Here is a 27,944-nt window from a genome sequence, read left to right as displayed (position 1 = left end):
TGGGTGAGACCTAAGCCTTCAGCAACTGCCCTTTCATGATGGCAATGCTGTTATGGACGTCAGCTCTGCCACAGAAGCACCCACTGCTTGTGCCCTCCTGCTGGCACAAACTGCCCCACACCAGGACTATATCAAGCTGCCAGTGCTCTCAGGCCTTACACCAACAGAAGGGCTCAGAAGGAGCGAGTGGAAGAGGAAAGTGAGCAGCTCGGAAAGACCAAGTGCTGGTGCTGCCTGGCAGTGCTGCTGTGCCAGGGCTCTCTTCCCCTCCACCTCTGCACACAGGCACTGCCCCTGCAGCTCCAGAGAAGGTCTCAGTAAAGGACCTGGGACAAACAAGTCACTGCAGGGTCGTTTATTTTGTTTTAAATCACAGAGAGCACGGCTCGTCATTACACAGTCTCTGGGTCACACAGGACAGGTAGATACGGACTGAGGAATGGTATGAGTAATGGCATTGCTTTGTGGACAACATTATTGCAACGAAGAAAAGCTAAAAACCAAACCAAACCAAACCAACTACCAAAGTCAGGCTGGGCCTATAGTGCTTTACACTGTGAGTGATATACAGAAGAAGATGGGCAGTTTATTGCTGCTTAAAGCCATCCAGTCATCAGCTTCCACACTGCACCCTTGAGCTCCTGGTTCCTCAGGCTGTAGATGAGGGGGTTCACTGCTGGAGGCACCACTGAGTACAGAACTGCCACCACCAGATCCAGGGATGGGGAGGAGATGGAGGGGGGCTTCAGGTAGGCAAACACTGCCGTGCTGAGAAACAGGGAGACCACGGCCAGGTGAGGGAGGCACGTGGAAAAGGCTTTGCGCCGACCCTGCTCACAGGGGATCCTCAGCACGGCCCTGAAGATCTGCACATAGGACACCACAAGGAAAACAAAGCAACCAAAGACTAAACAGGCACTAACCACAAGAAGCCCCACTTCCCTGAGGTAGGCATCTGAGCAGGAGAGCTTGAGGATGTGGGGGATTTCACAGAAGAACTGGTCCAGGACATTGCCTTGGCAGAGGGGTAGGGAAAATGTATTGGCAGTGTGCAAGAGAGCATTGAGAAACGCACTGCCCCAGGCAGCTGCTGCCATGTGGACACAAGCTCTGCTGCCCAGGAGGGTCCCGTAGTGCAGGGGTTTGCAGATGGCAACATAGCGGTCATAGGCCATGGTGGTTAGAAGACAAAATTCTCCTCCAATGAAAAAGACAAAGAAGAAGAGCTGTGCAGCACATCCCTGGTAGGAGATGGCCCTGGTGTCCCACAGGGAATTGGCCATGGCTTTGGGGAGAGTGGTGGAGATGGAGGCCAGGTCGAGGAGGGAGAGGTTGAGGAGGAAGAAGTACATGGGGGTGTGGAGGTGGTGGTCACAGGCTACGGCGATGATGATGAGGCCGTTGCCCAGGAGGGCAGCCAGGTAGATGGCCAGGAAGAGCCAGAAGTGCAAGAGCTGCAGCTCCCGTGGGTCTGTGAACACCAGGAGGAGGAACTGGGTGATGGAGCTATCTTTGGGCATTTTTCCCTTTGGGAATGCGAACCTGTCCAAGAAGGAAAGCACAATGACAAGTTAGGGGAGACTTCTTAGAGGTAAAGCCCACGCCATTTCTCATTGCAATCCCCCTCCCTGAGCTGAATGAGGCATGTTTCAGGAAAATTTTCAACACTACCAACTGAATGACATGGTACCTCACAGCTTGGGCACCTAGTTCCCATGAAGACACCTCCAGGGCAGGACCCTGACAGCTGGTGTCAGAACAGAAGCTGACCTGCAGCCCCACCTCAACCCCAGAGAGGAAGAGCACAACAGAAATGTGGGGAAACAGGGAAGAAAACTGCAATGCTCCAAAAAAATGAAGCAAGAAGAGAAAGGCAGATGGGCATGCTGTGGAGCCTTCTCCTTACCCAGCTTTGCTCTCCACCTCACTGACAGTGACACTGTAGGGCATTTGTCTGTGTTGTTCTGTGTTAATTGTAGGACACATGCACTTCTCCCAGACTGGAGGTCCAGCTGCCAAGGATGTGACTCATGCCCTGGATCCCATGGCCTTGGGGGAACAGGCTTTGCTGGGTGGGAGAGGAGACCAGGGGGGTTGTTCCAGAGAAGGTATCTGCACTGCAGGGGATGGCAGGGAGGTGCCCAAATCCCCCCTCCCATGGCGTTTCTGGGAGCAGCTCCTGTCCCTGCCCAAGCCTCTGTCTCTGCTGCCAGAAGCTGTCCCTGCCAGGAGCTGGTTCTCTGTCCTCAGGTCTCTTTGTTGTAATCACTCACAGACCCCATCCCCCCCGCTGTGTGCTCAGCTCTGACCTGCAGAGCCCTCCTGGCATCTCTGTGTCTGCAGCAGCTAAGGAGCAGCTCAGACAAGTGCTAAGGAGAACTGGAGTCTCCATGTCTTTTCCACAAGGGAGACAGAAATGCCCATCTCCCACGGCCCACCCAGTCAACCATGAGGAGAAAACTCAAAGCACAGACTCCTTCCCATTCAGGTCAATGTTGCCTCAATGTTCTTCTTCAAACGGACCCTCTGCAAATGTCCTGGGGGTGATCTGGAGCTGTGAGCAGCCCTCAGCCACACAGCAACCTGGTGACAGCAGGAAGACCCTGACCTACCTTGCCAATGGCTGCTCCTTCCACCCACAGCTTCTCCCCACAGCGCCATGGGCAGCTCCCTGGGCAGGCTGAGTGCTGACCCTGGCAGGCAGAACAGTCCCTGCCCCAGCACACAGCCCCTGGGGTGCAGGGACCCTGCTCTGAAGGACGGCCCTGGGCACCCCTGGCTGCACACCCACCTTCACACCCTGCAGTTGTCCCTGGGAGAAGACAGCCATCATGCCCTGTCCCTCCGATGGTGCAGCAAGGAAGCCCTGCTCTGGAGCACATCCTTCTCCTCCATTCCTGCCATGTTGATGTGCCAGTTCTAGGAGATCCCTCCAGGCTGTGCCCTGCAGCCAAAGACTTACTGTGTTAAGGGCTGGGAAGATTTCTCCTCCTTCACTCTATGCAATTTCCCACTCCTGGCTCTCTTTAACCTCTCTCTGTCTCACTCCTCTCCCCTCGGTGCGTGCAGGCAGTGCCCTCAGCCCTGCTGCGCTTTGCAGAGGAGCTGCTCCTGGGCACAGCTGTCTCTCTGCAGGGCTGCCCACTTGCCAGGAGCTCCCTCCATCCCAGGAGCCCAGCCCAGCTCAGCAGCAGAGGCCCAGCCCAAGGCAGCACTTTCTCTGCCCCTCTGGGCTCCCTCCAGGTGTCCCTGGGGCTCCAGGGCTGACAGCTCCTGAAAGGCAGCAGGGTCCTGCATGGGGAACACAATTTGAAGCAGACTGAAGTAATCGCCAACTGTCCCTCTCCAAACACTGGGCAGACCGATTCCTGCAGTGGGAATTGCTCTGCCGGGGTGCACGGTTCTATGGGAGGTGTCAATGTTCCCCTCTGGACACTTACATCCCTGTCCCATTGTCAGGCAGGAGAGGCTGGCAGTGACGGCAGGGGATCATTTCCACCTGTGTGGGGCAGGGATTCAGCTCAGTGTGCTGGTTTTGGCTGGGGCAGAGTTAGTTTTATTCAGAGTAGCTGGGATGGGGCAATGTTTTGGGTTTGTGCTGGCAACAGCGTTGATAATACAGGGATGTTTTCGTTACTGCTGAGCAGTGCTTACACAGAGTCAAGGCCTTTTCTGCTTCTCAGCCCACCCCACCAGTCAGTAGGCTGGGGGTGCACGAGAATCTGGGAGGGGACACAGCCGGGACAGCTGACCCCAACTGGCCAAAGGGCTCTTCCACACCATATGACATCGTGCTCAGCCTATAAAGCTGGGGGAAGAAGAAGAAATGGGGGGATGTATGGAGTGATGGCGTTTGTCTTCCCAAGTAACCGTTACGTGTGATGGAGCCCTGCTTTCCTGGAGATGGCTGAACACCTGCCTGCCAATGGGAAGGAGTGAATGAATTCCTTGCTTTGCTTTGCTTGCGCGCACAGCTCTTGCTTTCCCTATTCAACTGTCTTTATCTCAACCCACGAGTTTTCTCATTTTTGCTCTTCCAATTCTCTCCCCCATCCTGCTGGGGGGGGAGTGAGTGAGCGGCCGTGTGGTGCTTAGTTGCTGCCTGGGGTTAAACCACGACACGGGGTCAGTGCAGGCATCTCGGCTCTCAGCAGTAGCCCTGAAGCTGGAGGGGCATTCAGCTTGTCCCATGCACCCCACAGACCCACATGAGCTGGGATTCCTCTTGGCTCAGCTCAGAATGGACAAAAGAGGTGGGAGCTCTTTGTTTAAGCTGCCATGCTAGTTAATGGAGATGGAGGCCAGGAGTGGGTTGCTCAGGTGGAGACACCTGGTGCCATTTGAGGTGCCACAGGTGGTCCAAGGCATGTGCAGGTATTTTCTCAGCTGTATTTTCTAGATCTACACTGACTGTAATGTCTTGTGGTCTCCTTTCAGAGCTGCACAGCCCTGCTCTGCTTATCTCTGGCGCTGGGGAGAGCAGGCTTTGCTCACTCTGCAGGCACCTCATGTCAGCTACCTCAGCATCTACATCTGCATCTCCTATCATTATTTCCCATATGATCCATCTAGCATATACTCCAAGCACATCTCTGCTGTGAAGAAAAGCCATCGCGTATATGGGCTCTTGGGACCTCAGAGGGGCAGACTGTGGCCTGTCCTGGGGACCTTCAGGAGGGATCTCATGAGCAGGAGGACGGATAGGCAGCAGAGCTCAGCACAGCTGGTCTTTAAGGACAACCTCCTGCAAGCACAGCAGTGGTCCATGCGGATATTCAGTGGACTCTCATAAGGGACTTCAGTGGCACCAAGATGAGCTGTTACTGCTGAAGTTACAGCTAAAGAGGGAAAACCCGACTCTGTGGGGCCACTGCAGAATTTAGCAAGAGCAGGTGTAGACAGGTCTGAGATACCATATGTGGCCTTTGGCTCAGTCTTCGTCAGCAAGGTCTCCCAGGCCTTTTTGCCTTGAGGCAGGACCCATGGAGAACAAGCAGCAGTGGGTGGGGATCAAGTCGGGGGTCACCTGAGCAAACTCAACTCTTTACCAGTCCATGGGACCTGAGGGACTCCATCCAAGGGTGCTGAGAGAGCAGGCAGAAAGTCACAGTGACACTGCTCTGTGTCACTTTGGGCAGGTCATCAGGGGAACTCCCCGAGGACTTGCAAAAAGCAAACATTGCATGCATCTTTCAAAAAGGCCCCAAGGATGAGCTGGGGAACTACAGGCTGTTCACCCTCCTTTTGGTTGAGGCGTGTGTCCCAGAGCGTGTCCTCTTGGATCCCATTTCTGGGTTTCTGAAAGAGAAGTGACTGGATTTACTCAGGTAGATCATGCCTGACCATCTGCGCTGCTCTCTGAGATGAAAGGGTTGTATTTCTGGGTGAGAGGAGAGCAGTGCATGTCATTTACCTGGACTTAAGCAAGGTTTTTAACACTCTGCCCCACGATATGCTTTCATCTGTGTTATGATATTATGGTCTGTCTGGCTGGGTAAGTAGATGGATCACAAACTGAATGCCTGTTTGGGCTCAGAGGGACGCGGTAAATGGGTGCTACTCTGCCTGAAGGCCTCTCACTGCAGAGTGCTGCAGGGGTCTGTCCTGCAACCTGCCCTCTTTCACATGGTTTTCCTGGTCTGGAGGAGATGAAAGAATGCTTTCTCATAGAGTTTGCAGATGGCAGCAAAGCGAGGGGAGTAGCTGAGACACTGGAGGGCAGGGCTGCCATCCCAAAGGATACAGACAGGCGGGAGGGATGGACCAACGGGAACCTCATGAGGTCCAGCAAGGACAGATCCAAAGGCCTGTCCTGGAGTGGACTAGGCCCCTGCAGCGGCATAGGCGAGGGGCTGCTGGCTGGGTTGCAGCTCTGTGTTCAATGCTCTGGTGGTCCTTGGGTTACATTAGGCCAAAGAAGAGCTATCGGCAAGGAAGGCCAAGAGCCTCCTGGGCTGTATGAGCAGGAGCACAGGCAGGGGAAGTGGTTCTCCGCCTCTGCTCAGCACTTGTTAGGCCACATGCAGAATACTTTCTCAGGGTTTGACCCCACACAATGCAAGAGAGGCATTGCCTATGGTGATCCAGGGATGTTTCCAAGAAGACAGTCAGGCTCGTCACTGGGCTGCAAGACAGGAGGACAAGAGGCAATGGGCTGAGACAAGAGAGAGTCAGGTTAGCTCTGGGGAGAAACTTTTCCAACAGGCGGACAGTCAAGCGCTGGGAGTTGTTTCCCAGGCTGTGCTCTGGCTCCATCCCTGCAACTTCTCAACACCCAAATGGACCAAACCCCTCAGTAACCTGGTGTGACCCTGCTTGGAGCAGCAAGTTAGTCTAGACACCACCCAAATTCCCTTCCAGCCTGAACGATGCTGGTTTTCCTTCTCCTTCATGTTGTCAGTGTTAAGGACTGCACTCAGGGTCTCTCTGACTGTGGAAGTCATTCCCATCCGGGACAGGGCTGCCTCCCAGGTACCCCCAGACAGCCCTGATCCCATCTTTTGCTTCACCTTTCATGTCCTGGTTCCCTCTTGCCCTCCTCTCAAGGTCATCTTTTTTACCATCCTCATACTCCCTGTAAAGAACCGCCTACCCTGTTAGCCCTTTCTGCACTGGCTAGCCTCTTCTGGGTTTGTGCCCTCCTTTGTTGTTTCTGATGTGAGTTTTGTGAGGCTTTCTACCTTGGGCAGCAATTCCAGTAAACAAGTACTGCTTTTTCTTTACCTGTAGTGTCCTGCAATGCCTCGTGCTGTTATCCTGGTAGAAGCACAAATGAGGATGAGCCATCTGCAAACATACCATAAATGCTGGCACAAGAGAGCTCCAGTCCAGAGGGACCCAGGCACACTTGGGGATTTGGCCAAAAAAAACCCCAAACCCTCCCAAAGATCCACAAGGAGAAGGGACAAGCCCTGCACCAGGGATGGAATAACCCTGTGCAGCAGTGTGGGCTGCAACCTGACGGGGTGAGGAGTGGCCCTGAGCGAAAGGGCCTGGGCATGAGCATGGATGCCATACAAGCCAGTGGTCTCCCAGTTCTGGAGGAATGGGCAGAAGCTGGAGAGGATCGAGACAAGGGCAACAGGGATGGTGTTAGGGCCTGATTACATGAGCTGTGTGGAGACAGTGAGGGAACGGAGCCTCTTTAGCCTGCTGCTGAAGGGCGTGCTGAGGAACACCCAGCACCATCCTACGTCTGCCTGGAGAGATGATGGAAAAACCCTCTCTTGTGCTGTCAGAAATGGTATGGCATGGGCAACAGCCCCAAACTGCCTCTTGGGAGATTCACACAGGGCAACAGGAAAAGTAACAAAAACCCTAGGAGTGTGGTGCTGCACTGCAGCAGGACACCCAGAGTGCCTCTGTGATCCCCACCCTGAGAGGTTTTCAGGTCTCAGCTCCCAAAAGTGCCACCAGCCTGACCACGGGGTTGGTGGTAGTTACCCTTTGGGCAGGAGGCCAGGCTGGAGACCCCCAGCAGTCCCTTTCCCACCCACACTTCCACCAGCAGCCTGTGTCTTGCAGTATGCCCTAGAAGAAGGGATTCAGCTGAAGGTGAGGGTGTCTCTATCAGGCTCATGGGAACATTCAGAGAAGAAAGCAGCTCAAGCGATCTCTAGTCCATTGTGCAGCTCAAAGCAAGGCCAGCTCTGAGGTCAGACCAGGTTGCTCCCAAAATGTTGGTATTCATGAAAAGGCTCGAAAGAGGAGCCAGGCATCTAAGCCATGGTTAGAGAACCAGAGACAAGGCATTTGACCAGCTCCCTGGAGACCGGTATTGGGAACACCTCACCTTTTGGTCCTCTGCTGGTTTTGGTTGGGATAGAGTTGATTTTAATCATAGTAGCTCGTATGGTTGTATGTTTTGGATCTGTGACGAAAACAGCCATGATAACACAACGATGTTTTAGCGATCGCTGATCTGTGCTGAAACAGGGTCAAGGCCTTTTCTGTTTCCCAGGCTGCCCTGCCAGTGAGTAGGCTGGGAGTGGGCAAGAAGTTGGGAGGGGACACAGCCAAGACAGCTGGGGGAATCTCCACTTAATTGCTGAAAGGAAGGTTCTCTGCTGCTACAGATTTCAGGCTTCAGAGATAGGATCTGAAGAGAAGAGCTTTGAACTAGCAAAGCTTTTCCATCATTTTGCATGTGTTGCCTCACTTCCCCGCTTTCACTCATTGGCACCCAGAAGCATCACCATCTTCAATTTGCTCTCCTCTGAAATACAGCCAAGTGATGGGAAGAAAGGAAGAAGAAGGAGGGAGGAGGTCTTTTTCAGTCTGTATACGGCTGAATTTCACAGGTATAATTCGGGTTAATTTTGGTACAAACCTTGATTGTTTGAAAGCGTTCAAGGGACTCCCCTCCAGCCGCCCACCTTTGGCCCTGGCCTGGTGAGCACCTCCAGGGCCTGGTTCTACAAGCGCTGCAGTGCCATGGCTGTGCTGGGCCTTTGTGTATCGGCCGGAGCCTGGCACTTGGAGGGACAGGGTGTTGTGCCATTGGGCATCCATAACGGCTCAAGCTGGGAAGTGAGTCTGCGAGTCAGACCCAACGAGGTCCATGGCCAGGCATGGCTGTGCCCATGGCTGTGGCTGGCGAGCAGTATGCCCACAGCGTAGCTCAGGTCAGACTGACACTGGATTTCACATCCCTGATCCACTTTTCCCTGTTTGCAAGTACCAGATCCAGGTGAGCATCACCTCTGTTGGCACATCTGGCAGCTGGGCTAAGAAGCTGGCCCCAGGAACCAGAAGAAACCTGCGGGGCTGTTTGCACCCTGCGGTTTCCCCTTCTCATGAGCATCAGTGTGATTAGAGTCCCCAGGGGTGATGTGGGGTCAAAGGACTTCCTCCCATTGCTTAAATAAGACTGTGTCCTCTTCCTCACCTCATTCCAGGTATTTAGCTCCTACCACAATGTCTCCCTAACTGGTCTCTCCTGTGACCCCCCACCCATAAGAGCTCACCCAATCTGCTGCCCATCCCATAGAGGACCTCCATACATCCAGGCAGCTCCCTCCCCCTGAGGGCATCCCCCTCCTGATGTTCCCCACCTCTCTCCTCTGAACAGCCTGTATCCACGCATCACAGAACCTTAAGGTTTCTGACCTGTCCCACCACACCTCAGCAGGTATTTACATCAATGTCACAGCTCTGTGACAGCACACAGGGCTCCATCCCCTCCTGTCTGTGCCCCAGGCTGAGGCCATTGGTGCCCATTTGGGCTGCAGCCCCTCAGCTTGGTGCCACCAGGGCCAACCTCAGACTTGTCACAGCTCTTGCACCCAAGATCCTGTGCAAGCCAAGGCTTTGCTTCAGAGCGGAGACATGCTGGCGTGGATGGCAGATGGCAATGTGAGGATGAAATGAGGGGCCCACAAGGTGAGCAAACCCTGTGCTTCCCAATGCCTGAGAGAAACAGGTTTGGACTGTGTGGCCCTGGCAGGAGAGGGCTTTGCTGTCTGCAATGTCACTGCAGCCCAGAGAGGCTGTGGTGGAGGTGAAGCTGATCTCCAAGAAGGACAGGTTGCTGCTGAAAATATCCTTGACTGTGGACATCCTGTCATCCAGGCACGCTGTGAAAATCATTCACTTCTTCCTTGATTGTATCATCAAGGAGGTGAATAAAGGATGGGGGGAAGAAGAATCCTTTGAAAGTGTTGGCACATGAGTGGAGACCCTGCTGTGGTGTGCCTCATACTCATGCACTGCCCCATGCATCTAATGGCTGGACGTGGGACAGACACTGCCTCCATGCAGTGGTGGCATTCAGTAACTTGCTCCTAAGCCCCAAACCTGTCTGAGATGCCATTAGAGGTGTCTGAGAGTGACCAGCTCTGAATGGGGATTGCTGTGCGATAGGTCCTAAGACGCCCTCGTCAGATGCCCTTGTGCTGGGCAGCTTTGGCATCTGAGATAGCACTACAGGCCGGTATTTGGCCATTAAATTGAGCAGCTGCCCTGTCCCTGTCTGGGTGACTGGTCTCATACCGGAACAAAAGAAGGCGATTCTTAGACCTAACTCTGACAGAAATGACACAGCTGGAAAGAAGTGTCTCTCCCCAGCTGAGAGGGGGAACATGAGTGATTGCTCCAGCCTGTTTCACAGCAGGTTTCCCTGGAGCCCCAGGGACACCTGGAGGGAGCCCAGAGGGGCAGAGAAAGTGCTGCCTTGGGCTGGGCCTCTGCTGCTGAGCTGGGCTGGGCTCCTGGGATGGAGGGAGCTCCTGGCAAGTGGGCAGCCCTGCAGAGAGACAGCTCTGCCCAGGAGCAGCTCCTCTGCAAAGCGCAGCAGGGCTGAGGGCACTGCCTGCAGGCACCGAGGGGAGAGGAGCAAGGCAGAGAGAGGGTAAAGGCAGACGTGAGTGGGAAGGTGCATAGAGCTCACTGGAGCAGACATCTTCACAGCCCTTGACACGGTAAGGCTCTGGCTGCAGGGCAATGCACTTGAGTATTCTGGAGGGATCTCCTAGAGCTGGCACATCCCATGGTTGGTGCAGTGGAGAGGGGAGTGCTCCAGAGCAGTGGTTCTGTGCTGGGGCAGGGACCCTGCCGTCTGCCAGGGTCAGCTCTCAGCCTGCCCGGGGAGCTCCCCACAGCAATCTAGGGTGAAGCTGTGGGTGGAAGCAGCAACCCTCAGCAGGTTCTGCTGTTGAGAGGGTGCTGCATGGGCCAGGGCTGCTCACAGCTCCAGATCATCCCCAGGACATTTGCAGAGGGTCCTTTTGCAGAAGGCCATTGAGGCAGCATTTACCCGCAGGAGAAGGTGGCTGGGTGGGCAGTGGGAGATGGGAATTTCCTTCTGCCTTGTGGAAAAGGCAGGGAGACCCCAGTTCTCCTTAGCACTTGTCTGAGCTGCTCATCAGTGCCTGCAGACACAGAAATATCCGCGGGCAGTGCCCTGCTGCCAGGAGGGGTCTGCAGGGCAGAGCTGAGCACACAGTGCGGGGGACTGGCTGTTTGAGCAGGGACAGGGAGGAGACCTGGGAACAGAGAACCAGCCCTTGGCAGAGGCAGCTCCAGGCACCAGAGACGTGGGCAGGGAGTGAAAGGGATCTGCTCCCAGAAGCGCCATGGGAAGGTGGGGATTCAGGCACCTCTCTGCCATCCCCTGCACTGCAGATGCCTTCCCTGGAGCAACTCCCTGCTCTCCTCTCCCACCCAGAAGAGCCTCTGTCCCCATGGCCCCAGGGTCCAGGGCATGAGTTACCTCCTGCACAGCTGGACCTCCAGAAAAGAAGCACATGGGTCCTACAATTAATATTTATGTGTGCTTGTGTCTGTGAGGTGGAGAGCACAGCTGCGTATGGAGAAGGCTTCCCTGCATGCCTCTCTGCCTTCCTCTCCTTGCTTCGTTTTTGTTTTTTTTTTTTTTGAGCGTAGCAGTATCCTTTCTTGATTCCCTCCCTGTCAGTGATGCTCTTCGTCTCTGGGGTTGGGGTGGTGGTGCAGGTCAGCTTCTCTCCTAACTATGACTGGGGATCCTTCAATGGAGGTGTCTTCATGGGAACTAGGTGCCGAAGCTGTATTTACAACTGTGAGGCACCATGTCATTCAGCTGACAGGGCTGGCGACTGAGCTGACTCGTTCCTCATTCAGCTCAGGGAGGGGGATTTCAATGAGAAATGGTGTGGGATTTTTGAGAGAAGATTCTCCTAACTTGTCACTTTCTATTCCTTTTTGGACAGTGCCCAATGCCCAGAGGAAGCAAATGTCCAATGGCAGCTCCATCACCCAGTTCCTCCTCCTGACATTCGCAGACACGTGGGACCTGCAGCTCTTGCACTTCTGGCTCTTCCTGGCCATCTACCTGGCTGCCCTCCTGGGCAACGGCCTCATCATCACCGCCGTAGCGTGTGACCACCACCTCCACACCCCCATGTACTTCTTCCTCCTCAGCCTCTCTCTCCTCGACCTGGCCTCCATCTCCACCACTCTCCCCAAAGCCATGGCCAATTCCCTGTGGGACACCAGGGAAATCTCCTACTTGGGATGTGCTGCACAGGTCTTTTTTTTGGTCTTCTTGATCTCAGCAGAATATTCTCTCCTAACCATCATGGCCTATGACCGCTACGTGGCCATCTGCAAACCCCTGCACTACGGGACCCTGCTGGGCAGCAGAGCTTGTGTCCACATGGCAGCAGCTGCCTGGGGCACTGGGTTTCTCAATGCTCTCTTGCACACAGCCAATACATTTTCCCTACCCCTCTGCCAAGGCAATGCTGTGGACCAGTTCTTCTGTGAAATCCCCCAGATCCTCAAGCTCTCCTGCTCAGATGCCTACCTCAGGGAAGTGGGGCTTCTTCTGGTTAGTGCCTGTGTAGTCTTTGGCTGTTTTGTTTTCCTTGTGGTGTCCTATGTGCAGATCTTCAGGGCCGTGCTGAGGATCCCCTGTGAGCAGGGTCGGCACAAAGCCTTTTCCACGTGCCTGCCTCACCTGGCCGTCGTCTCCCTGTTTGTCAGCACTGTAATGTTTGCCCACCTGAAGCCCCCCTCCATCTCCTCCAGATCCCTGGATCTGTTGATGGCAGTTCTGTACTCGGTGGTGCCTCCAGCAGTGAACCCCCTCATCTACAGCATGAGGAACGAGGAGCTCAAAGGCGTCTTGAGGAAAGTGATTTCAAGGGCTTCTTTCAGGAGGCATAAACTTCCCTTCTGTCTCCACAAATAACTCCCATGGTAAACCATTCCAGGTCTTTACTTTGTGAGGTGTTCTATCATCATTAGCATCACTATGTTTATAAGTATAATTATCATCATTATCATTATCACTATCATTATGGCTTCATTGAGCTTTCTCTGTCTTGCCTGTAGCATGTATTTATGTCTGTCTAACACTGGGTCAGTGCTGACTCTCTCATAGCAGCTCTTTAATAAATGGCTTCTCCCCAGTGCAGTGCCCGAAACCTCGACTTGTCTTCCAAAGCTGTTGCCAAGCGTGGTCATGAGCAGCTGCACCCCAAAAGGGCCTGTTGCTCCCTGGACTCAGGAGCAAAGAGCTCAGTGTCATGTTGTGACCTGTTAGAGAGCAAGGTTTGGATTCAAGTTTCTAGTTACAGTGGAGATGGTGAATGGTCACTGAGGCACATATGCAGGGCTGTCCCACATGGGGGACACATCCCAGGGCTTCCAGATATGGCAGGTGATGTCCTTAAGGATGGGAGTCTGGAGTTGCCTGGGGAGCCTGGGGCATCCCCATGGACAGCGTGTGCTTGGGGTGGGCAGTGACATGAGCCCCACAAAGTGAGAGGTCCCCGACAATGGAGTCACCCAAAGGGAAAGTGCTAAACACAGGGATCTGTAGGGAAACGAGGACTCTGCCGTCCCAGGGGAGGCAGTGGGCACCAAGCAGCTACAAAAAAGGAAGACCGGAGAGTGATTCTTGTCACCCTCAGGCCCAAATGAAGACACCTACTGTCCTTGGGAAAGCACCACAGTCCCTTCAAGCACCTGCCACATCCAGAGACCCCCAGGGAGGCGGATTAGTGGTAGTGATCCCCATCCAGGTCAAGGCCCTGCAGGGAGCATGGGGAGGGGGCCAGGAAACCTCCAGCTGCATCAGAGGAGGGGTGGGGAAAATTCAGGTGGCAGCTGATGTGGGCTGGAAATTGCCTGGGGGAGACAAATTCTGGCATTGCGCTCATCAGCAGTAGCGCCCAGACTGTGGTTACCCTAAAGCAGGCTCACGGTGCAGAGCCACAAGTCCTTTCTGTCCTGGTGCTCCCTGAGGTCTGGGAAGTGGATGAAGCAGAATTGGCATCCCTCACTCCCCACCCCTTAGTGCCATGGTTCCTCCTGAAGCGTGGCATTGAAAGGGAGGCTGGGAACCTTTGCCAGGGCCTGCGCTGAAGGAAGCATGACCCCGTGAGTTTGCTGTTGTCCCTCAGTCCCTGTGCCCAGCACATGCCCTTGAGACAGTCTCCCCCAGCCCATATGCTGGCCCCAAAGTCACCCCCAATCCTGACCCTTTGTGTTTTCCAGCCCTGGCCATTCACCATGGTCCAGGTGTGGGCTGATCATTTAAATGTGACCAGCTCCGCCTACACTGGGAGAACATCCAGCCCTTCCCCAACTCCCACATGCCCAGACCCTGGCAGTCCCCTGTCTACGAACCCCTGCCCGGGACACAGCTAAGTCTGGGCAGGGACTGGTGCTGGGGAGGGCTGCCAAAGCAGGAGGGCTGCCGAGGGATGTGGCACTGAGGTCCATTGGGCAGACCGTCCCAGGGGGATGTTTTCCCTCCCCCGAATGCACCCTGCCCCACTGATGCCTGCACAGCTGGGCTGTGTGGCAGCAGAGCTGCGCTGGTGCAGGGATGGGAATGAGAACAAGAGCCATGATGCTCCAGGAAGCTCCCACACTGCCAGGACCCCAAATGACCCTCCAAATGACCCTCAAACAGGCAGGGCTGTCACCCCAGTCATAGTACTGGAGGCGCAGGCTGAGCTCCAACAGCTCCAGCTCTGCCAGCAGGCTCTCTGAAGCCAGAGCAGCTCCCCACAGTCAGGAGAGGACTCACGGCTGCTTGCAGGCTTGGGGGTGCCTTGGGGGTGCAGCTCCTGGCACCGCTTCCAGGAGGCCCAAGACACAGAGGCAAGCATCGGTTCCCTGCACCGCAGCCCCTGGTGCCTCCTTCCCTGCGTCACCATCCTCTCTCAGGAGCACCACTGGGTGCATTACTCCCTGCCTTGGTTGAAGGGGAGCTGCTGGAGGTCGTCTCTGATGTCCTCCATGGCCCCTGGCTCTGCCCCAGCACCAGCTCCTATTCACTACCACAGTCCTTCTGTAGGGCTTGTCTCTGCTTGGATCTGGCCACCCCAGCCTGCCTGCATGGTTCCAGAGGGTCCCAGCGAAGCTGTGCTTGGAGAGGAGGTTGTGATTCTCCTTGGTCTGAGTAGGTGCGATGATCTGGCTAGGGATCATGAAGGGAAGGAAGGGACAAGAGACCATAGAGACAAGCAGCAGTAAGGGGAATTTCTTATCAGGTTAAGCGAAGAAAAAAAAAACATATATATACTCATTCACAGACATAGAGAGAGAGAGTTTTTTAAACATCTATATACACATATATCACCACAATAGTTGATAAAGAGTGGGTAAGGGGCACAGAGGTTTTCAAAACTCGGCTGGAGAAAGCACTGACCTGCCTGATCTAACCATAAACTTCTCCCTGCTCAGAGCAGACCTCCAGATGTCCCTTCCGACTCAGATCCTCAAGGAAGATGGTGCTGGACATGGACTCAGGAGGAGGGGACACTGCTGCATGTTGAGGCATTGCTGCCATTTTTATTCACTGTTTCACCCTGTCCTCAGGGTTACAAGGTGAGGGAGATCACCCTCAGGAGGAGGCTGTGCTCCAAGGGACACCAGGAGTCCAGTTGGTGTGGGGATCTTACAGAAAAGTTCTCAGAAAGCCTGCCAGGCATTACAGACCCAGAGAATCACAAAAGAGTTGGGGTTGGAAAGGATCTCTGGAGGTCACCTAGTCCAACGCCCTTGCTCAAAGCAGGGTCAGCTGGGGCAGGTTGCCAAAAGCCATTGGGTCCAGCTGGGTTGTGAATATTTCCAAGGATGGAGACTCTCTGGGAAACCTGACCCAGTGTTTGACCTCCCTCACATTTAACAAGTGTTGTCTTTTGTTCAGATGGGATTTCATGGGGTTTAATCTTTTTTTCTGTCACTGGGTACCACTGAGAAGAGTCTGGATCCCTCTTCTTCACTCCCTCCCATCAGGTTTTTTTTACACTTTAATGAGATTCCCCCCGAGCCTTCTCTTCTCTAGGCTGAACGGTCCCAGCTCTTTCAGCCTCTCTTCATGTGAAAGATGCTCTGGTCCTCAGTCATCTTCATGGCCCAGAGCCAGCCTCGTGTCTGCAAGTTCTCAATTTCGTTGCACTGAGGAGCCCAGAACTGGACCCAGCACTCCAGGTATTGCCTCACCAGTGCTGAGGAGAGGGGGAAGGATCACCTGCCTCTGCCTGCTGCCCTTCCTAACGCAGCCAGGGATGCTGATTGCCTTCTATACACATTGCTGGCACATTGCTGGCTGATGTTGCACTTGTTGTCCACCGGGACCTGCAGGTCCTATTCTGTAAAGGACCTTGCATTTCCCTTTGTGGAACTTCATGAGGATCTCCTCTGAACCACTTCTCCAGCCTGTTGAGGTCCCTCGGAATCCCAGTGCAACCCTCTGGTTTATCAGCCACTCCTCCCAGTATCCTGTCATCTGTTAACTCCCTGAGGGTGCCCTCGCTCTCATCCTCCAGACCAGTAAGAGATTAAACAGTATCGGCCCTAATATTGGACCCTGGGGAACACCATTAGTGACTTGCCTCCCGCTGGAGTTTGTGTTGCAGGTCACAAAAGCCATGGGCCCAGCAAGTCAGCCAGTTTGCCATTGCCCTCACTTTCCCCTTCTCCAGTCCATTCTTGGTCTAGGAGGGTGTTATGGGAGCCTGGCTGAGCAGCTCCACAGCTCCTCCTGCTCGTCCTCCTTGAAGACAGGACTGACATACGCTTTCTTCCAGTCCTCAGAAGTCTCACCCAAAAGCCATGGGACCTTTCAGAGGTGACCAAGAGTGGCTTCACAATGACATTGGCCAGGTCCCTCAGCCCTCACGAGCACATCTTGTCAGCTCCCGTGGCCTTGTTTATATCTGGTTTGTCTAAAGGTTCCCTAACCTGATCCTCCTCCACCAGACTTGCCCTCTGGTCTCAGGGGCCTGGGATTCCTGAAGGCCGGTCTCACCAAGAAGGCACTGGGTGCCTTGGCCCTTTCTGCATCCTCTGTCATTACAGCCCCAGCCCCATTTAGCAGCAGGCCCGTGTTTTTTCCCAGCCTTCCTTTTGCTGCTGATGTCACTGTAGAAGCTGCTCTTGTTCTTCAAATCCCTCCACAGATGCAACTTCAGGTGCGCTTTGGCTTTCCAAGCCCATTCTCTGCATTCTTGGGAAGTTATCGTTGATGGTCTCCAGAAACCGCCTGGATTGCATGTGTCCTGCCCTGTTGTCCTTCCAGCAAATATCAGGGTGGTTCAAGTCCTCATGAGGACCAGGGCCTGTGAATGTGGGGTTTCTGCCTGTTGCCTGAAGAAGGCCTCCTCTGGTGCTTCCTGCTCAGGTGCTCTGTACCGGGCACCCTCTACAACATCAGCGATGCTGGTCTGCCTGCTAATCCTGACCCATAAGCTCCCAGCTAGCTCATTACCCATCCCAAGGCAGAGCTCCATGCGTTCCTGCTGACCTCTTGGATATAAGGGCAGCTCCCTCTCCTTTCCTTCCCAAAAAGCTTGGATCCTGCCTGCATGTGCTTGAGGTCTTTGTCCCCTTGGCCACGGCAGCTGTCTGTGCTACCGACGTCTATGAGGAGACAGGTTGCTCTCATGGCACTGGGGCCTTATTGTCTCCTTGCAGCCCCTGGGAAGGCCGGCCACTGCCATACTCTTGTCCTTCACTAAGCATTGCCCCAGGAAGAGCCCTGAGCTCTGTGAGGGACAGGATCTCCCTTCCCACAGGCTGCAGGTCAGCACTTGGCCTTTCTGCTTCATAAAGTCAGCCAAGGCTTGACTCACATCAGAGCCACCTGCACAGTGCCTTTGCCTACCTGCAATCACAGCCTCCAGTTATCTGCTCTGACAAGTCCATGAGGAGGCTTTGTCAGTAATGGCCCTCAGGGGGGCCCATTAATGCTTCAAGACAGCTTGGGTTTTGCTTCTGACTTTGACTTCTTGAGAGATTACTTCTGTCTTCTCTCAGTGGAGGACGTTCATGGACTCAGAGCACCAAATACACCATGGGGCTCATTAAAATGAAGAAAGGCCTAAGGAGTCATGTCTCTTCCATCATCTTCATCAAGTCTTCTCCAGCTAATTAGAGGGGTTTCAGGAGTGGAGTTAAAGAGAAAGATTTCAATGACAACTTTGAAGACGTGATAGCAGCATTCTCCAGTTGATATTGATCCAGGGTCTCCTAAGGAGGTCTCGACCAGGACGAAAAGCAGTCCCTTGAGGTCCAACACTGTATGGGCCTCTGTGCTCCTCATCTCCCCAACCCACCGTTTCTCTCCTTCACCGCCTGGGACTTAGGTCACTTTTCCTTACATCAGACTTCTCCAGAAGAGAACTGGCTGCAAACAGGCACAGAAGGGTTTTTCCTAATTGTTAAAAAACCCCCAAACAACCAAAAGTACAACATGATAAACAATAAATCACACCTTCACTGTATGGTACATCCAAGCTGCCTCCAAAGAGGTTTGCTTTTCACAAGGGGTAACCAGACAAGAGATGTTTTAGACAGAGAGGAAATGATAAATAGAATTCAAGAGCTAGCTATAGAGACAGCTAGGCAGACTGCTGAAAGAAAAGTTCAAAGTAGCAGCTGGAATGGTGAGAGGTATTTGAATGGTCACAGAGGCAGAGGAAGGGGAATCTGGAGACCAATGGAAAGTGCATGAGTCCAGTTAGTCTGCTGGAAAGGTGACTTCAGACATGATCGGTTTAGTCAGGCCAGGTGGAAATACCGGAAAGATTAGTGAGATGCAATGCAGAATATAATACAGAGTAGCAGCAAGGCAAGTACAGGGGGAAAGCTATGTGTCTTCTCACACGATTAAGACACATCCTGAAAATTCGCATTTTGGCATGAGAGAAATTACACTGACATTTTATTGAAAGTATTGAACCATTTCAGCTGATTAAAAGGTGCTCTTTTTTTTTTTTAATATTGAAAAATTTTCTTAGGTTTTCAGGCTGAGTTCCTCTGTCTGACCATAAGCACCCAGTGCCACCTCTAGAGGCCCCAGTGCATCTGAGGTGCTTGCCTGGGACTGGCAGTTATCAGAGACCAGAGCCCCTCGGGAGCTGCAGATGGAGCCTGGGCAGAGGATGCCAGGGCATCGACACTGGCACCAGGCATCTGTGTCCCTGGAACGGCATCCTCCCCAGCACATGAAGTCACCAAAGACGAGTAGATTGCTACAAACCAAACCAAATCCAGGAGGAAAAGAACACAAAGAATCTGAGAGGCTTAGCATTTTCTTCATTCTAGATCATTTTCTTATTTTCTCTGTTGGTTTTATTTTTTGGTTTTGTGTGGGGTGGTTTTTTGTTTTGCTTTGGTTTTTTGTTTGTTTGTTTTTTGTTTGTTTGTTTGGGTTTTTTTTCACATTTTCTGATGCTAGTCAGGCCTACAGCATTCAAAGAGATCATTTTCTGTCTTGCAGAAAGCCCAGTGCCCCCCTCAAAAGAGTCCCTGCCCAGGACTGTGCATATCCCTCCTCACTCTTTGCACACAGCAAGTCACATTCAGGTGCCCAGCTTTCTCACCTGCTACAGGGGAGCAGAGTGACCAGTAGCATTGAAACACCTTGGGTTTGCATGACGACATTTGCGCTCGTCTTACATATCTGTTACAGTGGCTTCCTAAAGGAGTTCTTAGACATCAAACCACGTTTCCTTTTCATCCCCTACAAGGTGTGTGATGCGTGACACTGTTTTAGGTGATGAAATAGATGAGAGTGGTCTCACTCGGTATTAAACAATTCAGTGCAGATGTCTATGACTAATCAGGTTGTCTAGACTTCCCTCTGTAGTCAGTGGAGAGCAAGAAGCTATTTCAACTGATATGTCCAGAGGTGCTTTTCTGGCGGTTACCAGCTAATGCTCCGGAAGGGACCCTGGAGGTCCCGTGTCATGTTTCCAAGCTGCCCCAGGGAATCCCAGGCAGCAACAGACTCTCTACATGGCCAAATTATTCAAGACCCAAATGTGGATTTTGTCATGAGTTGAAACCTAGCTCAAAAATAAATCTAGGCAATAACTGAAGAAAAGTCATCTTTCTCTAAACTCCAAATTTTTTTGCCAGCTCTAATGATGTTTTGGTATCAATTCCAATGATTTTCTTCTTTCATTTTACTGACAGCGTCAAGCGTGCACACCACAGTTGTTGCTCTCTCGCTCTAGGAGCATATTTATGTGTAGTCATTCATAAAACCACATTTCCCACCACCACTGCTAGCAGAGAAACTTTGTTCTGAAGAGCCACTCAGTTTACGTAGGTCAGATCAATCTGCTCCTGAACCAGCTGGAATCTGCTTTTGGGCAATTCTGGGCAATGATTCTGCTCTTTCTCTTACTTCTCCACCAGCTCACGGTCATTGCAGCTGTGGCTATCCTCAGCACTGATATACCCATCCAGTTTTGCCTTTGTTATGAGTAACAGAGTCCAGCCCAAGTCAGCTCATTAATGTCTGTGACAACAGATTCTCTTCAGCACCCTCTGGGATGCTCCTGGGCTGCTGGTGCCCAGCCCTACTGGCCGTCCAGTGATTTGGGGCTTATTAAACTACACCATGAGCAGCAAGACTTGTGACCATGGGGCTTCCAGATGCCTGTGTGCATATCAAAGGACAGGAGGGCAGCGGGTGTTAATAAGGATGTCTTGGATAGTACAGGTCCTGAGCATAACGCAAATAGCAGGAATAAGTGGTGGAGATTGTACTGGGGCTGGCTGGGATGGCATTAATTTCCTTCACAGCAGCCAGTGCAGTGCTGTGCGTTGGCCTTGTAACCAAACGAGTGTTGATAACAATCCAGTATTTTGACTGTTGCTGAATATTGCTCACACATCAGCAAGGTTTTTTTCCTTTTCCTGCTCTGTCCCCACAGCCAGTAGGCTGGGGATGAGCAAGAGGCTGGGAGGGGACACAGCCAGGACAGCTGACCTGAGCTGACCAAGGGGATATTGCATACCATATGATGTCATGTTCAGCAATAAAAAATGAGGAAAAGGATGAAGAAGGGGAGGATGTGGGTGCTTATGTCATTTGTCTTCCCAAGTAACTGTTACGTGAGCTGAGGCCCTGGTTTCCTGGAAATGGCTAAACATCTGTGTGCTGATGGGAAGTAGTGAATGAATTCCTTATTTTGCTTTGGTTGCGCGCGCAGCTTTGCTTCACTTAATAGACCAATAAATAGTTTTTTTATCTTGAACCACAAGTTCTCCCACATTTGCTCTTCTGCTTCTCTTTCCCATTCTGCTGGTGGAGTGTGAGCTTGCAATGGGTGGGTTCTTAGTTGCTGCCTGGGGTCAGCCCACCACACCTGCGTACAGTCTAGCAGTGCTGGAGTCAAAATTCTCTTTGCCTTTATTGAGAACTTTCATACTGCCACTTGCTTGACAGATAGAAAATGTTTTCTTCTTGTACGTTGGTCTAGATTGATCAGGGTTGGCCAGAGTGTTGGATATATGTCTCAGACAATATTTATGCACCAGGAAAACTGGCCGTTACTGTGCTAGGTCTGTGTTTTTGAGTATTTGTCTTAACCCTTCCCCTTCTGGTGTCCTCAGGACCCATTCCAAACTGCATTGGCTGGCCTTTGGAAATCCCGGGCCAAGGGTCTGGGTCATTGGCTGTTTTTTAGCTCCCAGATGGATTGCAGCAAAGCAGCAATGTGGCATTCCCCTTTTAAGGTGCCCTACCTGTATAGTATAAAAAAACTGCACTCCTGGACGGAAGGCAGGCCTTACTCCTGCACACAGAATTCCCTCAACAAATAACTCTTTGTTCATTTAATATTGGGTTGGCTGACTTCAGGTATTGTCCCCAACACACCCTTGGCTGGACTCAAAGAGCATTTTGTCTGGGAAGCTCTCCTAAGAAGCAGCCTCATGCCAACTTCATTCTGTAAACTGAGGGACAAGCCCTGCAGCAAAAGTGGAAGGTTCATGGGTGAGGGTGGTAACTGAAATGACGAGCGATACATCTTTTGGTCTGGCTCTCTGGATGCTCGGAACCAAAAGAGCTCTGAAGAAAAGTAAATCTGGAATTGCTGCTTACAGAAAACACATTTAAAACTCCTTATTAGCCAGTTGGAGCAGCAAAATTCTTGTTAGTATTTGTTTGTGTGAAGGCAGCATGGGAAGTGCACAGAATCAAATAGATGACGCAGCTTGAGCTAAAATATATGTTAAGGAGCAGAAGGGTGTTACAAAACTCCATCAGTGGGTGATTAAACAAGGGAAATGCCCTTGGAGGTTCCATTGTTTTAAGGTAGCAGATCCCACCTCTGCAGCCTGCGAAGCACACTTGAGTCACTGCAAACAGGAAAACTTAAAAGGCAGTAAAAAACGAAGCTTGTGCTGTTGGAACCCGGCGGTGTACCTGATGTGATTGACAGGATCTCCTGAGAGAAACAGATGAGAAGGTGAAGAACGTGCAAAAAGACATTCAGAACTTGAAGGAAGAGGAATTTCCCAAATTAAGAGAACCGTCTTAATCAAAAGAGAGGAAGATCTTAGGGTTCACAGACATAGACTCTGGTTACAAATTAAATAGCTGGAGTTAGAATTTGAATGAGTACAAGATTTAGGAACAGACCTAAAAGTTCTGAGCTAGAGAAAGCTGGAACAGCAGCTCTGTTTCTAGCGGAGCAACATATAGTCACTAACATAAGTCACAATCAATGCAATGCAATCACTGCAGTCTGGGAACTCAAGAGTAAGTCTTGGACAAGATGCATAGGTTCTACTGGGAAGGCCCAGGTTCCTGTGGGCTGGCACCATGGATCCTGGTACCCTTGCCAGCAGATTCTTGGGGATGACCCACAGTGAAGTGGCCATTGGGAGCCTGAGAAACCTGGCCCTATTATTAATAGGCACACGAGCATCCCTGAATGCTCCTGGGTCATCTATGGTGAACTCAGGCTGAATAACTCAAGAGCAAGTCACTTCAAGTGGCTGTGACAGAGCCCATCATCTTGACCCAATCTGGGAAAATGTCACCTTCTGACAAGGGACGTTAAAGGGAGTAACGTGAAAAGACCCATCAGGTCAATCCGCATAGTAAGGCAAAGTAATATTTATTGTGCTGTAGATGCAGAAGGCAATAAGCTTTGGATTGTGCCTCAGAATACTCAAGGAGATCTAATCAAGCTCATCCATGAGCTAAGGCAAACACTCTGAGCAGAGTGAAGGACAGTGAGTGGTGGCCTAACATGAAGAAGGGTGTAGATTGTGGGTGTAGGAACTGACTGTCTCATGCCATGACGAATGCAGATTACACTGGAGTAAAAGCCCCAGTCCAGCAACAACGTGTTGAAGGCCCACAGGCACAAGTGCAGATTGACTTTGTGGGACCTCTGCCAGCGACAGCTTGAGCTCTGCCAGAGCTTAAAAAAGCTTAAAAAGCTTTGCCTTCCTAAAAACACTGAAGTTAATATAGAAATACATTTCTCCCTTGTAAACTGTCCTTGCTGTCACGTCCCAGCAGCTGCTTCATGGCCCCTGTCAGAGCCAGCCCTGTCCCTGCACTGACCCGGCCCTGCTGCCCCACCCCTGCTGTATCATCAAGGGAAGACCCATGGTGGAAGGAAATGCACGATCACTCATCCTGGAAGGGACCTTGGGAGGTCTGTCGGCCAAGCAAATCATAGTCAGTGGAAAAAGGGAAACACGGGTTGGGCTGTTTGTATGCTATACGATGTTAGTGTAAAATGTATGCCTATATAGAAACGCAGACAGTACGGATCCCTCCAGGAAGCTGTCTTAGACACTCTGTCTCTCCAGAACCTGGCCCTGGGATCCCCTCGTCCCCCTATGCCCAGACAAGAACACACACATGCAAAGAGTTCTCTCCAGCACACAACCACAGAACTATTGAGTCATCCAGCTTCCACCTTTTCTGTGTTTCCTCTTCATGCTTGGTTCCAGTCAGGAGCTCCTTTCTCATCCAGGCCTTCCTCCTGCCACCTCTGCAGGACCTCCTGCCTGCCAGGGTGGACCATTTTGGAGCTGAAAGAAGAGACCCTTGACCATCAAACAGCTCTCTGCACCCCTCTTCTCTGCAGGGCTGTATCCCATGGGAGTCTTCCAAGCAGGTCAGGCCAAAGCCTGCTCTCCTCAAGTCCTGCTCTTTGCCTTGGTCCCCTCTCTCAGGAGCCTCCACTCTACCTTCTCATCCCTGACCAGCTCTTCATTGTTTGTAAGTAGGAAGTCCTACAGGGTGCCTCACCTCACTGCCTCCTCAGTCACCCTTGTCAGGAAGATCATCAAATCGTAGAAGCATAGAAGCATTGAGGTTGGAAAAGACCTCTAAGATCATCAAGTCCAACCATAAACCTAACACTGCCAAGTCCACCACTAAACCATGTCCCTAAGCACCACATCTACCCGTCTTTTAAATACCTCCAGGATGGGGACTCAACCACTTCCCTGGGCATCTGTTCCAATGCTCGGGAACACATTCAGTGAAGAAATTTTTCTTAATATGCAATCGAAAGCTCCCCTGGCACAAGTTGAGGCTGTTTCCTCTTGTCCTATCACTTGTTACTTGGGAAAAGAGACCGACCCCCACCTCGCTACACCCTCCTTTCAGGTAGTTGTAGAGAGTGAGAAGGTCTCCCCTCAGCCTCCTCTTCTCCATGCTAAACAACCCCAGCTCCCTCAGCCGCTCCTCATAACACTTGTGCTCTAGACCCTTCACCAACTTTGTTGCCCTTCTTTGGACACTCTCAGCACCTCAGTGTCATTCTTGTAATGAGAGGCCCAAAACTGAAGACAGTATTTGAGGTGCAGCCTCACCAGGGCCGAGTACAGGGGCACGATCACTTCCCTGGTCCTGCTGGCCACGCTATTCCTGATGCAAGGCAAGATGCTATTCTTGGCCACCAGGGCACACTGCCAGCTCATTCAGCTGGCTGTCCACCAACATCCCCACGTTCTTTTCCACCAGGCAGCTTTCCAATCACTCTTCCCTGCGTGCCTGTAGTGGTGTGTGGGGTTGACCTAAGTGCAGGACCCAGCACTTGGCCTTCTTGACTCTCATAAAATTGGCCTTGGCCCATCAATCCAGCCTGTCCAGATCCCTCTGTAGAGCCTTCCTACCCTCCAGCAGATCAACACTCCTGTCCAACTTGGTGTCATCTGCAAATTTATTGAGGGTGCAGTGGATCCCCTCCTCCAAATCATTGATAAAGATATTAAACAGAACGGGCCCCAGTACTGAGCCCTGGGGAACACCACTTGTGACCGGCCGCCAACTGAGCGGCACTGACTCAATGAACTCTGTTCATTTTTCTCAGTTCATTGAGTTCCTCAGTGAACTGGCTGCACACGGACACAGCATGTTTAACTTCCTTGCTAACAAACAAATTTAAACATGATGTAATTCAGGAAACCATAAACTGCTCTCCTCAACCTTATGCTAAGTGCAAACTGCATCTGACGCAGTCTGCCTTTCTCAAGGACCCTTCATACAAGAGCTCTTTGAGACCTAGAGATAAAAAAGAATAGACATAAACACAATTGAAGAGTGGGCTAAAGAGCTATTGAGACGTACTCCTGGAAGATAGGAAAGTTTTTAACTCCGTGAAGCTGGAAGCAGCAGCTACATAGTTTCTTCAGCTTCTTCAGTGGGTCTTTGAGCTCCTGGTTCCTCAGGCTGTAGATGAGGGGGTTCACTGCTGGAGGAAACACTGAGTACAGCACTGCCACCACCAGATCCAGGGATGGGGAAGAGATGGAGGGGGGCTTCAGGTAGGCAAAAAACGAGGTGCTGAGAAACAGGGAGACCACGGCCAGGTGAGGGAGGCACGTGGAAAAGGCTTTGTGCCATCCCTGCTCAGAGGGGATCCTCAGCACGGCCCTGAAGATCTGCACATAGGACACCACAAGGAAAACAAAACAACCAAATGTTAAACAAGCACTAATCACAAGGAGCCCAATTTCCCTGAGGTAGGCATGTGAGCAGGAGAGCTTGAGGATCTGGGGGATTTCACAGAAGAACTGGTCCAGGACATCGCCTTGGCAGAGGGGTAGGGAAAATGTATTGGCAGTGTGCAGCACAGCATAGAGAAACCCAGTGCCCCAGGCAGCTGCTGCCATGTGGACACAAGCTCTGCTGCCCAGCAGGGTCCCGTAGTGCAGGGGTTTGCAGATGGCCACGTAGCGGTCATAGGACATGACAGTGAGGAGATAAAACTCTGCTGTAGCACAGAAAAAGAAAAAAAAAGACCTGTGCAGCACATCCCGAGTAGGAGATGGCCCTGGTGTCCCACAGGGAATTGGCCATGGCTTTGGGGAGAGTGGTGGAGGTGGACACCAAGTTGAGAAGGGAGAGGTTGAGGAGGAAGAAGTACATGGGGGTGTGGAGGTGGTGGTCACAGGCTATGGCAGTGATGATGAGGCCGTTGCCCAGGAGGGCAGCCAGGTAGATGGCCAGGAAGAGGCAGAAGTGCAAGAGCTGCAGCTCCCGCGTGTCTGCGAAAACCCGGAGGAGGAACTCGGTAATGAAGCTGGCGTTGGACATCTGCTGCCTCTGGTCATGAGTGACTGTCCAAGGAGGAAAATGCAGTGAGAAGTTAGGGGAGACTTCTCTAAACAAAACAAAAGCCATTTCTCCTAGATGCTCCCCTTTCTACACCCACCCCCTTTTTACTTTTCTATGAGAACTTCCTTCAGCTCCATTTCTGAAACCCTGCTTGGTGCTGGCTGAATGTGCCATGAGAAATACAGGCTCTGCCTGCTGCCTGCCAAGGAGTCAGCCTACTCTGCAGGAGTGGGTTCATGGGAAAGGTGGGGGAAGGACCCAGTCCTGGTGTTGGACTTTGTCAGATGAAACTGCTCCTAACGCAGAAGGGCCTGTCAGCACCTGCACTCCCTGCAGTGAGGAAGCAGAATGGCAGAGGGCAATTTCAGAGTTTATTCTTAAAGTTTCCCTCCGTTTCTCCTGGGGAGTGTTCTTGGATGTCAGAAACCTCAGAATTTCTGCTGCCCTCAGGGAGAACAGAGGGAGTCCTGAGAGGCAGGAGGATTGCCTGTGGCTTAGAGCAGAGTGAAGGGAGCTGGTCTGTCCCTCCGCCTTGTTCCCAGCTGCCCTGGGCTTGCACCTTTCAGAGATGGAGGGTGATCACACTCCCATGGTGCCCTGAAGAGCACCAGACACTGCTGAGAGCAGAGGGATTCACTGCAGACCACTAAATGTCTCACTCGTTCTCAAGGTCTCAGAACCCCACTTCTAGCCAAGGACACACATGCCTCATTTCACCAACCCGACAGCATCTCCTCGGTCGTAGAGTCTCTGTGTTCTCCATGGGGCTTTCAGAGAAAAGAGAGGTGCTATGGGACAGCTTTGCATCCTTGAGGGCAGTTCAAGGCTTGGAAGAACAACTCAAATAGACAGCCAAGTGCCCTAAAGATGGCATCTCAGTAAGAGTCAGCTCATTCCCCAGCCCCACAGACTGTATGGATGAGATCTCCACAGGTGAGAGGAAAGCTGGGACACCTGTTCCCATGGACACACCTGCATGGGATGACACACAAGATCAGAGTGTGACTCTGCAGCTGAAACTCCCATCCCCAGAGAGCCTGACAGCAAGAACAAAATAAAATAAGAATAACCTAGACCAGTGGAGAAACAAGTTAAAATAAGGTGAGGGTCTGGCTGAGAGACGCCAGGGGAGAGGCAGTCAGGCACTCAGGACAGCGTTACCCTTACCCAGCTGTGCACACCACCTCCCAGATACCAACATTGCCGGGCAGCTGCTCTCAGCCCCTGTGCTCTGCAGAGGGAGAAGGGCCCGTGGCTGGAGAGCTGCACCACGGCTCTGCTGGAGCTCTGGCTGCAGAGGAGGTGGTTCACGCCTTGGACCCCGCGGCCCTGAGGGCATGGGGTTTGCTGGGTGGGAGAGGAGGCTTGCTCATTCTCCCTCCCACAACATTTCTGGTTTTAGTTTCCTCTCATTTCCTGATCATATATCTGCTGCCTAGAGATTTTTTTTTTCCCTGGGTGGTGTTTCCCTGTTCCATGTCTTTTCCCTGCTAACAAATCCCATGTGAACCTCTGGGCACTCACCTTGGCCCTACAGAAACCCTTCTGTTTGCAGGGACTGGCTGGGCACATGTTCCTGTTGGGAGTGGCAAAAGTTCAGAGCAACCCTGATGGGTCCAGC

General features: G+C 52.3%; 1 protein-coding gene and 1 pseudogene across 2 annotated transcripts; one reads left to right on the top strand and one right to left on the bottom strand.

The window, feature by feature from the left end:
- Nucleotides 1–596: 596 nt before the first annotated feature.
- On the bottom strand, nt 597–26,302 carry LOC309603201 (olfactory receptor 14A16-like; annotated as a pseudogene). The gene is made up of 2 exons: nt 25,544–26,302; nt 597–768 (listed from the first exon to the last, which is right to left on the bottom strand). The product of its transcript is annotated as an olfactory receptor 14A16-like (transcript).
- On the top strand, nt 11,687–12,670 carry LOC309603152 (olfactory receptor 14C36-like; the record flags this gene model as incomplete). Its single annotated transcript, XM_082338071.1, has 1 exon — nt 11,687–12,670. Exon 1 carries the CDS (start codon nt 11,711–11,713, stop codon nt 12,668–12,670), a length of 960 nt encoding a protein of 319 aa, XP_082194197.1. The 5' UTR covers nt 11,687–11,710.
- Nucleotides 26,303–27,944: the final 1,642 nt, after the last annotated feature.

This window comes from Platalea leucorodia (genome assembly GCF_965183815.1).
Source record: "Platalea leucorodia genome assembly, contig: HAP1_HAP1_SCAFFOLD_24, whole genome shotgun sequence".
Taxonomy (NCBI): Eukaryota; Metazoa; Chordata; class Aves; order Pelecaniformes; family Threskiornithidae; genus Platalea; species Platalea leucorodia.
This window is presented reverse-complemented; position numbering and strand designations above follow the sequence as displayed.